We start from the raw sequence: 12,470 nt of genomic DNA, 5'->3' as shown, positions 1-12,470 counted from the left end.
TTATGTTTGAAAAGCATCGTCACGTTTCAGAATATGATGGATTGGCAGTGCTGAAAAATGTTTATTTTCCTAGAGAATAGACATTTTTAAGGAATAATTATAATTCGTTTTAAACCAACGAGAATAAATCAATTAAGAGAAATAATCCTATTTTCAGTCGAAGCAGTATTAAGATTTCTCGGTGTAAATTTATATCTAAATTTGCGAATCGCGCACTAAAATTTATTTTAGCCTTAAAATTGTAAACAGAACTGGAGTAGCAATATCATATATTAAAGCAATTTAATAATTTTTTTATCATAAGCATTTAAGGATATTAATAATTTTATGCTATTATATGCATATTTAAAAAAAATTTTAATGAATCTTTAGCAGGTGACTAAATTTCAGATTTATTGCATTCATTTTTTGTTATTTTACTCGTATTAAAAATATGATACTAATACAGAATTCAATTTTATTTTAATATTTATTATATAGTTGTTTAATTTTATTTTATATATCATGTATATACATATATGTATATATATATTATAAATTTTTTATTTAGATATAATTTTAATTTAAAAAATTATGATATAATATATATATCATGTTACATATGCCTCATATGCATACGCGTATTATTTGCAACAGTAAGAAAGCATTTATAACGATAGTTTAAAGATTAGGTTATTGCGATTAATATGAATATCTAATTAACGATCCAAATCTTCACTTAAAGTGATCTTATATGCAGATTAAATAAACCGGTTTTGTGAAATTATCTTATATTTCTACTATGCTATTAACACGATCGTATAGAATGATAATGGCACAAATACTTTTATACTTGTGGTAATGTGTGTTTGCGATTTAATGAAATTTGCAGTGTGCAATTTAGGTATTACACATTAGAGAAAGTTTATCTTCACGGAGGGGCACGTAAACTTCCTGATGACATAATGCAAAACAGCAGCATCTTCTGACGATGTACTTACAAGTACCCCACATGCTGAACTTGACATAATAAGAAAAAAAGCATACATTTTTCGTTTTTTGCAAACAATTCACCATTATGTGTAAAAAAAGGTATTCTTTTACCAAAAGAGCTATAAACCACAAAAATTTAAAATACTTGATTAACGCACAAAAATTTATTAATAATAAAATACCTTATATCTTATTTTATGTTTTTAGAAAGTATAATATTCTCTAAAATGTAGTAAAGGAATATTGTATGGACTTTTTTTTACGAACATAATTTGCACGAGAGAGGAATGCAGCTAACATAAGCCTCTGAGAGAGTAACTGTTCACAGGAAAAAGAGTTTTATCTCATCTCTTCTATATGAGAAACCTAAGACAAATATGGGGCGCGCGTCTCTATCTTCTTTAAGATTACTTACGAGATGTGAAATAAACACAGGGCGAATACAGTGGCAGGGTTAAATAATCAAGATGCTCCTTCACATGTATAATTATAACGGAAGTGTTATATTTGTCACACATTAGTCTTGATGTCGCAACATTTTGATCACGTATAGATATATGTGCTTATTGTCATAACTTTTCACGTCGTAAGAAAATAACGAAATTGTGAAAGGTATGTACGATTGGCAATAGTAAAATAAAAAAAAAACACACGGAAAATTGAATATAAAATGTGATTTTTCTTCATGGTAAGCCATTAAGGTTTGGTGGTATGATACAAATAAGAAATTTTTATGAAAAAATGTCTTTATTGGAAAAAAGACTGCGCTCACAAGCGGGATCGGTATATCCTATATAATACTTTTTATGCATTCTAATGGAAAGCGGGACCATACGTGGGTGACGGATAATTATTTCTCCCACCGACGTTATTATAACTGGTCTCTATGGCATTAGAACCAAACTGGTAGTTGTTATCATAGTGTCCGCCGCCAGATGGATAGTTGTAACCGCCTTGATTACCTGTAGATATAAAACGTCAAAAGATAATGTAATGCATACACGGGATTTCTAACAACAATAAAAATTATACAAGATATATGTGTGTGTGTGTGTGTGTGTGTGTGTGTGTTTAAAAGAATGGAATATTTAATATATAGGGCTGCCACAAAACTGGAAATGAGGGAAATCAGGAAAGTGGCCAGGAAAAACTCAGGAAACTTTGCAAAATTTTCTGGAAAATGAAAATTCTTGCTTTTAAAAAAGTTTAATACGCGTATTTCACACCTACGCAGGTTTGAAATGCCACCAACTTCACAATTAAATGCGTCAGCAACATTAATAGTAATTCACATTGTTGTCTCAACAAAATATTTGATGGTTTCCAAATCAAGATAAAAATACAAAAAATTTCATACTATTGAAAGCATCAAGGAAAATCATGAAATTTTGTCTGGAAATCAGGAAAAGTTGTAGAATTTTAGGATAAGGAATTTGTGACAACCCTAATATATTCAAATAATTTGTTCCGGTATACTTTCACGAATATCATCTCGTAAAAAATTTGCTTTTTTATAATCCATTCTTAATATTTTTATATATGATGCACAACAACAATTAATTCGTACGAAGAGATACATATTCTACACAAAAATTGCAAACAATCTAAATTATCAAAGTTATAAATCGTTTAATTCTATCGCTGGTAAAATTAATTTCTTGATTTATATTAATTACATATTTTTCATTTAGTTTGGTAAATATTATTTGTCCTCTGAAAAGCGCTGAACAATATTTTTAAATACGTAAGTCAAGTATGATGTACCGTGCTTGAAAGAGTTAGGAGTAAAATGTTAAACGTTCTATGCTACACACCTCCGGTATATCCACCGCCTCCACCGCCGATAAAACCTTGACCAGCATTGTACCCGGCGTTCTGCGTGTTGTACTGATCTGGATAAATCGGGGTACCCTCGTACCTTACATCAGCGTGAAAACCGGTCCTCCAGTCGGCGGTGTAAGTGACAATTTGCGTCCTACCATCCGGAAGCTGCACTCTGTACTCGCCACGAACGGTCTCGCCGTCACTCGTCTCTTGCCTACCGAAATCGTTTCCAGTAGCCTGGTCCTTCACAGAATAGCCGAACTCGTAGGCCTTGGGCTGAAGCAAAATCAGATATTCGCGAATTCGTATCTCGCTCCTTTATTTTTTCGTAGAAGATGACGAAAAATATATATATAGAGAAAGGTAGAGGAGGCAACATGTAAAAGTACAGAGATAAATGAGGAAAGATGGTACATGAAAAAAATAACTGGAATGGATACACGTTTATTAATGCAGCAATGGCGCAACCTCTAGTCAGGACGACAAGCTTTCCTTCCTTCGTCCCGGCAAAGTAGAGCGGACGACGGTGCTGAAGAGAAGCTGCCGCGATTTAATCTGGCTCATAGCACACACAACCATCACCGCTACTATCACCAGCAGCGGTTCGTTCGCCGACGGGCAGATTCGCGCGAGATGCGAACGCGCATCTCGCGAGCGTTCAGATCCCCGATTAGCTAACCAGCAATAACGATTTACCGTGAATTATGCCCGCGGTCGCGGTTCACCCTATTAATATTGTTACATCATGCCCGTTTGCGCCATGCTCTCGCTCTCGGACTCGAATTTGTAGCATCTCGAGACACTTGAGCGCGATGCGTCGATCTTCGATTAACGTAATCGCGCCGTGCTCAAACAATGTGCGAGTAGTAAGCTGAGAGCAGAATATATATAAAGCATCTTTCGATCATAGATTTTTAACCTAATTGATTGCGAGATATATTGTGCAAGCGATGATTTGCTCGTACGAAAGAAATATGATTCTTTTTCTTTAAGATGTGAGAAAGCAAGGAATTTAATTTTTTTTTGCTAACTACATTTTATTGTAATATCATAGGGACGTGTCAATATGTACCTTTTTAATAAATATAATTAATTAAATTGAAAAATGAAAAAAGTTGAACGTGCAAAAAAATAAAATGAAACAAAAATAAAAAAAATTCGATTTTTAATCATTATGATATTTTAAAATAAATGAGTTCTTAATCTTAATCAGTATCTATTCACGGGTCAGTAGACCAGAACATTTTCTTCAACTACGTTGTGAAAAGTTGTTCGTGACAAATATTTTTCATAATCTTATATAATTTTAAGTTATATAATCTTATTTCTTGTGGATTTTGATTTTCAAAATGAAAAAAAATCGTTTAATTACGTTAACTTTAAGCAAAGATACATTTAAAGTAAACTGGATTTGCGAAAAAATATATTAAGATTAATTATATGCAAGCTGGTATTTTTTAATATTAAATATTACATTTTTCTTTATCAACTTTTAATTATTATTGATTTAATTTATAAATATTTCAATTGCCAAACAATTTTCTCGTTCAGTGATGATTAATTAAATAATTTATTAAAACGCTAATTAATACTACTGAAAGTCTCGTAATAAATGTCTCGCTGTGAAAAATGATGTAGCTTTAATATCAATTTGAGGTAAGTGGGGTGTTAGATATCTTATAATGATATCAGCTGCAAATCGTGAGAGATTATAAAAGATAAAAGTAACATCTTTCTCGATCATAATACATTATTAAGTGCCTTAAGATTCATCATCCTACACACCGGCTACAAAAAGAATCATGAGGTCATTCAGAAAATAGAGTTAGTTCAAGCTCAAAGCGCACTCCTCCGGATGAGATTTATGAAATGAGGTCAGACCTTTCTTTATCCGAAGAGTTCAATGTTACTTCTAAGACATGACCGATTCTAGATCTGAAATCATCAACTTTGACCTCGGGAGTGCCTTACGTTTTCGCAAGAGTCGTCAGAATCATCGGCGATACATACATTAGGGGCAAGGATCTAGATTTAGAAAGCAACATTCTGAATCTGCATTCTCTGAAGTACAAAAGAGCGTCTGATTGGTGACGCAATATACTTTGTCCTTAATGTTGCGGATTATACAATCCTCAAAATCATCGGCGAAATTTTGATTCATCATGAATCATTTTAATTTCATAAATTAGAATCGCAACTTCGAAAGTTACCAATGATGTTTTACAAAAATAAAAATATTTCTCTGTCGCTAATTGATACCAATTATTTTGCATTATTTTATAAATGATTTATCAATAAAAAAATATTCCGCTTAATTACTTAACGAGCGTCTGGGTTAATTACGATCACGCAATTTGAAGCCTGATTTCGCAAAACGTGTTGCACCAGCTATTGAAGTAATCATCGAATGAAGATCAAAGATGATAGGAGGCCGGGATTCGATCCCACGTTATGTCAGATTGTATTGCATAAATTTTTTAATCGGACAATTGCAATATCTCGTCCCTGTAAACATTCTAAATCACTTCTTTTACATTTTACCGATACATTTGTACTAGTACTTACATTGTTGCCAAATTAAACTTTGTAATATTAATCATTCAATTTATAATTACAATTTTAATTGCTTTTAATAACTAAAAATATTTTTTACGTTAAATATTTTAAAAAACTACTTTTTTTATATCGAATATTAAAAAAAATTGTTCTAAATTTAAGCATAAAGCTGTAATTATTGTCAAGAAAATATCGATTCCTATTTCGAGAGAAACTAGTAAGTATAAAATAATAAAAAAACAGCACACACAAAGTTATGATGAAGGCATTAGGACATAGGAGACATTATCTTCAATCGTGTATGCAATTTCATTAAAAGTTGCTTAGACACAGGTAAGTATTATAAATACCTCGTTGTCCGTGTAATCTTGATTATCGTGTCCTCCACCGTAATGGCCCCCAAATCCATTCCCACCACCTTGTGCCCCATGATGACCTCCACCTGCGTAATTTCCTGGAACGCCGTACTGATTGCTGAGGGGTGGTTCGCAAAGCACAATGCTGATGCTCGCCATCAAGGCGAATAGTACCTGCACAAGAATATTTATTAAATTATTGAAAACGCATAAACATAAATGATATCAATGTAAAAATATGCATATATAATAAAAAAAATCTGTTTGAAAAATAATTCTATTTGAAGAAATAAATATCCGATTCTCTGCTTAGAATAAATATAAATATTTAATTTCAAAATAAAAAGAAACAAATATTCGTCGATTATTTCTGTTTAACATTAAATATACCGACGCAAAGATAATGAAGACTGTTACCTCTACTAGTTTCTTTCTGTGATATGAAAACAATGAGTTTCCAAAGAACAAATTTTTTTGAAAATCTTAAATTTCTTAGGTATTTATGTATTGTTTTTTATAAAATTTTTTTATATGTATAGAGTTTATTATTTTTAATATTAGCTAGTGTAAATAATTTGTGTTAAATTAATCACTGGAAAGGAAGAAATTTATCTTCGCAACATATTCATATGTTACAAAGTTAATACTTGACACGTAGACTAACATGTACAATTTTCGCGTAGTATATGAAATACAACGAAATAATACAACGGTTCAAATTAAAAGGTTTACTGCCAGCGAAATGCTAATTAATTCCTAAAATATTTCCGATGACTTCCCAGGGATGCTTTCCATGCGTTAGATGAGAACGTCAGATGATCAACAACGTGCAAGTTGCGTAGGCGGGAAATTAGACTCATGTGCCTCTATCTTTTCTTCTCTCGTTTCTACCGTATCGTGAGAAGGTGCACGATATTACATCACCGGCACTTTAAAAACTGACGCAAGACTAAACATAACGGTAAAGGAATCAGAGAGCTCTTAGGCACGTAATCCATGACTTTTCCGCGGGAAAACGTCTTTCATACGCACGATTTTTCAGATAATTAAGTAGCTACTTTAGCACGCTAATGTCTGTGTATAAGTGAAGATAGAATCTTGCGTGGGCACAAATTAGTTTCGCGAAATGTTGCAACGGTTGATTAAGCTGACACTTATAAAGAAGTCATAATTATTCAATTTATACATTGTACTTTGTACATATATAAATATATATGTAGTATATATTTTTATTTATACATATTTTTAATGTATTTTTAATGTATTACCTTAATCAAAGTATTATTAATAAAGTATTATTAATTAGTAATAAAGTAGAAAATGGAGGAAATTACTTTGATTAAGGTATTCATTCATCTTGCCTTCGAAACAAATCAATTTTGGAGACAAAAAACGGCAGAAATTAAATTTAACACCTAATATTAAGAGTTGTATAAATTAATAAAATCTGATATATACTTATATATAGAATTTGATACATGACATGTAAACAATTTTAGGAATAATAATATATTCTACAAACCCCAATATCTCCTAAAAACTGAATTCTATTAATAAAAGTAATCTGAATTAATAGCTCTTTACCCTATACCAGTTAATTAATTTAATTTCTCTACTTTAGTAAATAGATAAGTGTGTAATAGTTGTGTAATAATTATGTGTGTTAACATAATTACAAGTTATTAATCATGACACATCTTAATCTACCTTATGTACATGCAGTGTACGAATATGCAAATTAAAGTATTGTCCTAATAATAACAGTGTTAATGAGTATATCGCTGTTTACATTGGTTGAGAGGTATGGCATATTAGAAATATCCAACATGCATAATTTTTCTTTTGCTTTACAGTATCATTATCATTTTAGTTCTTCATTTTTCGTAATCTAGATATTTTTCTATATACTGATTGTTTTTTTCTTATCAATTTTGATTGATTTTTTTGTATCACAATTATTGTTTTACAATATTACAGAGCTCAAATTTATAATAATTTTGTAATGCTATAAAACAGATAAAAATAAAAAATCTTTTTATTGAAATAATATCTTTAAACATATATATATATATATAATTAAAATTGTTATAATGAATAAATATATATAATATATATAACATAAAATTTTTAATTAATATCATGTATATATTATTTTTTTCAATATTTATTCGAAAAGGAGAAGCAAAAAATGGAAGCAAAGCAGAGAAAATATTGCTTGACAAAAATCCTTTATATAATAATTGGGGGACATTCAATAAATACACTTTAAATTCAGATCTCATCTCATAAATTTAGAATATTTTTAATATTAAATAATAACTGAGGGAAAACAATATAATTTAATATTGCACACAATTTGCTCAATAAATAGTGATGACAAACAATAGTGAGAAATTAATTATATAAATTTTAAAAAGAATTTAGTTTTATGTATATTATTTTATATATATCTATATCCTTTTTGGTCTTTGTAACACCTAATTTTGCAAATTAAGTACTAAGACATTCACCTTGTCCTGATTTTTCTTCAGTATGAATCCTATTTTTTCCAATGTTTAGACTTAGGCCGATATCCATAGTTAGTCCTTATATTTAAGACGGTTTTAAGTATAATTTTAAGATGTCATATAAGTCAGTCATAGAGCTGTATTAACATCTTAATTAAGATATTACTTAAGATGTTCTTAAAATAAGAACAGACTATAAATAAAACGGCTTTAGCCTTAAATCTTACAATTAGATCAATTTTTTCTTACTTTTAATTAACTATTAATTTTATACAAATTGTGCCATTAAGCAGAAACTTACATTATTTAAATATGGTTCTAGTGTCAGAATAAGTTTTATGAAATAAAGCTCACATACAAATACTTGATGCCAATCTACTAAGTGCATGCGTTTACTCAATAATAGGTACCAAGAATTAATGCTGATATAATTTCGCTGATATAATTTCACATACAAGTACATGCAACAATGATTTGTATAATTGCTCGCGAATAAACAAAACACGAGATTTGATGTAAATTCCTCATACGCGTACTTACGGCTAAATTGAACTCAGCGAAATTGTATTGATATTAAGAGACTCACGGCCTTGCTAGAGACTCACGGCGGATCATTTTGTTTGGTGATCACACTTAGAGCGCGGGGAACCCCCCGGAAGCACACCCGCGATCACACGGCGGATTCAAAAGCTTTCCCGAGAGAAAGATAAAAGCTCAACTGATAACCGATTTATTTATCGAATCACGAGTCTGCACCTTCGTCGAGCAGTGCATTACCTGTCGCACTATCAAATCCATGCTTGGGGAACAGAGATCGCGGGGATGGGTGGTGCGGGAGACGACGCTTCGGACACCGTTTGAAATGAAAGAAGAGCACTGGACTGAATGCTGAAATATGGTGACGTTTCGGCGCGCATACTGGTGCTTATATAGAGAGCTCTCTCTCTCTCCCTTTCTCGATACTCCGCTTCCACGGAGAAGATCCGTTTCCTGTCGCCGCCACCACCGTCGCGCGTCGGGGGAGCGAGCCAAGGGATTCGCTCGAGCGGTGCAGCGTAGGCAGTATAAGAGACGGCGACCGCATGTACTCCAGTTCACATAGGGAGGCTGCGCTTGTGTGGAAAGCCCGCGCTTTATTTCCCATTGTTCTCTCAGCTGGCTCGCGCGATTTCGGGCCTCAGGAGCAAGCAAGCGAGCGAGCATGGACGAACAGAGCAGAGTGGATCCGATTTGAACCGCGTCTACGCCGCGGAGAAAGCTGATTACTTCATCGCGTGGGACAGCCCGCGGCGCGGTACGCCGCTGCTCGCCTTCGAGCGAACTAATTAGGCAATTGAGTCTTAATTAAATCGCAGGACCAACGGACGCGTACGCTGGAGTCCACGAGTGGGTCCACGGGAACGAGCTCGTTAGTTGCCGAGAGATATACAGGACTCCTGTTAAAAGGACGCTGAAGGGAGAGTGCATAGAGAACGCGTAGGAAGACGTTGAGCTATATATATATACTCGTATTAATTAGTATTATTATTAGAATATATTATAAAGACAGTCTAAAGTCGATACTTATGATAAATAATTGTTTCATTGAGAACTGAAAAGAATTAAATTGATGAATTCAAATTTTTAATTGATTCATTTATATAGAATTTGCTTTATGGGTCATTTAGACTAATATTTCATCATGTTTAAGAAATCAATCATTTTCCACCATTTATAAAAAATAGTTTTTGATACCTTTATAAAAATTAAGTAGTTAATTTTCAATTAATAATTCAAATAATTTTATCTATTTATCAAATAAGAATGACAAATTTTAAACATAGACGGAAAGAATGATTTTGCTAAAGTATTTAAAAATTTAGATAAATGCAGATCTGAAAATAATTTTAGGCGATTATCAAAATATAATTAAATAAAACGCTCAAGCTTTTGATTATACTAGAATGTCAAAATATTTTGCAGTATTATCATGTTCGAACACACATTCTACATAATTATTTTTGGTAGTTCATTATTTTTGGATTTGTATCTAAATAAATATTTTTATTTAAAGATGCTTCAGCAAAGTCATTTTTTCCTTACATTAACATCCATAAATTAAGATCAGTGCTTTTTCAATCATAAGATATACATACGTGCATATTTATACTTATTATAAATTACATGAAAAAGCTGATTTTATTAACTAAGGCTACTCTATCTATTGGAGCTGAAATGTCAAATATAAAGTGCTTCACGATTTGATAGAACAAAAACTTGAACCTTTGAACAATCGTCTATATACACTCGTCGATTTAAACAATGTGGATGTAAACGCCCCTGAATCAGGATGGATTACATCGAAGAGGCACGCACAGCAGGCGGGTAACATCGCTCTCGTTTAAAGAGTTGCGCAATCGAATCTTAATTATATGAAATCCTCCAGCGTGCGCGTTCGCTCCGTAAATCCTGCCTTTCGATCCTCTTTGTATAACGCGTCGTCACCGCGCACGAGGAAGGGCACACACGCTCATCTGGAGCATTACTAACGGCGCTCTCTCACCTTTCATTTTTTTTCTTCTTTTGTGAATACGCACGCTGATCCCGCGTGTCCTTGAAAGATCTCTGCACGTAACGCAAGCAACGGGGTGTCATCATACTTGTAATATTAATATGCCTGCACTGGCGTGCACCGACAACCGTAACGATATGCTAATGCAACGTATGTAGCTCGTTACGTCAAGCAGTTAGACCGCGTAATACCCAAACGGTGGGTTAATCCTTTCGCTTATAGCGGATCCAATTATGGACATACTTTATCTTCTCATGTAACATTAACAGAAATATATAAGAAAGATGCGTAGAATGCTCAGTAGCAGAATTTAACGAGAGAGAAATGTAAAGAAAGAAGTAATTTATGATTTTTTCTCTTTTGTGTTTAATAGGATTATAATTTTAGAAATGCTCTATATGTCGCAATCCTGAGAAATTCGTAAAGTTGACGTTGTAAAGAAAGGCTATTTTAATATGATTTATCTTATTACCATATGTTACCTACACCATATGACATACTAAAAAGATTTACTTCATTCAATATTAAGAATATAGATTGATGGAACTTCCAATTATCGAAAGAATTCAATATGAATATTGAAGAATAAGATTTTTGTAATCAAATATTGAATCTATTATTAATTTTATTAATCTTTTACAAAACAATGTTTTTTTAAGTTAAAGAAATTCTTTCGTGCAATACTAGATTAATTTCAAATTTTTCAGGATTATGACGTCATAGAATATTTTGAAAATTGAGATTGTATGTAATATAAAAAATTATTTAAAAAATTGATTATTATTAGAAAAATAATATCAATTTAAAAAAAAAGAATTAACTAATTTAGCATTTTCCTCGTTTTCTTGTCTGAAACTTATTTGGTTTTATGTCCATTTTTCATTGTAACATCTAAATTGCACTGTATATTATATTAATATAGAGAGACTACCGTTCTGATTTAATGAAGGATGACAAAAACATTGCGACGTGACCACCCAGACGAATTGTCATTCTTCACATGCGATACGGTATACGGTTTCGTAGAAGTTTATTTGTTTTTAATGACACACCGCTTGTCTCGAAATAACAGTTCCGTTCGTGGATTATCCCACAATTTGTCAACAAGTTGACAGTATATTGTACGGAATCACACAAGTTGGCCTTATAAGTACATTTACCGTTAATACAAGCAACATCATAAAAGTATACGTATATTATATGAGAGAAGAAAGATACCCTTGGAATCTCTTCAAATAGATAAATTACATTTAGAAGTGAATTTGATCTGTTATTAATTGAAATACTCATCAAAGTGTTCGTTCTCGAAATTTTATAAAAAATTAGTGAAATTAGTTTATGTGCATACATATTAATGCAAGAAACACTATTTTTATTACAAATTATATTATATAATATTACAAATTATAATTTTATATTATTATTGAATAGGTAATATAGTATATTATTAATTTTGAGATATAATAAGTACTTTTATTATGATAAATCATTATTAGGTATTACTACACAAAACTACGTACATTGTGCGTGCAATACAACAGTAATCTTCAAAGACTGTCGGAGCTGACGGGGGGTATCCGTACTGGCACTTAAGCTCAAGTGAGACTTTCCTAAGTGATGCGTTTCACGCGTTGCTTGCTTTCTACAGGAGAACCAGAGAGCCACCATTCAGGAATGCCGCGTGGTGATACAATCTGATTTAAA

At 32.0% G+C, this 12,470-nt stretch overlaps 1 protein-coding gene across 1 annotated transcript; it reads right to left on the bottom strand.

Annotated features, from left to right (window-relative positions):
* Positions 1–1,682: 1,682 nt before the first annotated feature.
* Positions 1,683–9,111, bottom strand: LOC108760929 (pro-resilin). The gene is made up of 4 exons (XM_018507216.1): positions 8,993–9,111; positions 5,703–5,882; positions 2,787–3,072; positions 1,683–1,934 (listed from the first exon to the last, which is right to left on the bottom strand). The coding sequence occupies exons 1-4, from the start codon at positions 9,011–9,013 to the stop codon at positions 1,786–1,788; spliced, it is 636 nt and encodes a 211-aa protein (XP_018362718.1). The 5' UTR covers positions 9,014–9,111; the 3' UTR covers positions 1,683–1,785.
* Positions 9,112–12,470: the final 3,359 nt, after the last annotated feature.

The sequence above is a fragment of the Trachymyrmex cornetzi genome, unplaced genomic scaffold (assembly GCF_001594075.2).
Source record: "Trachymyrmex cornetzi isolate Tcor2-1 unplaced genomic scaffold, Tcor1.1 scaffold230, whole genome shotgun sequence".
NCBI lineage: Eukaryota > Metazoa > Arthropoda > Insecta > Hymenoptera > Formicidae > Trachymyrmex > Trachymyrmex cornetzi.
The sequence above is the reverse complement of the archived record's forward strand: the minus strand, read 5'-3'. Positions and strand labels throughout refer to the sequence as shown.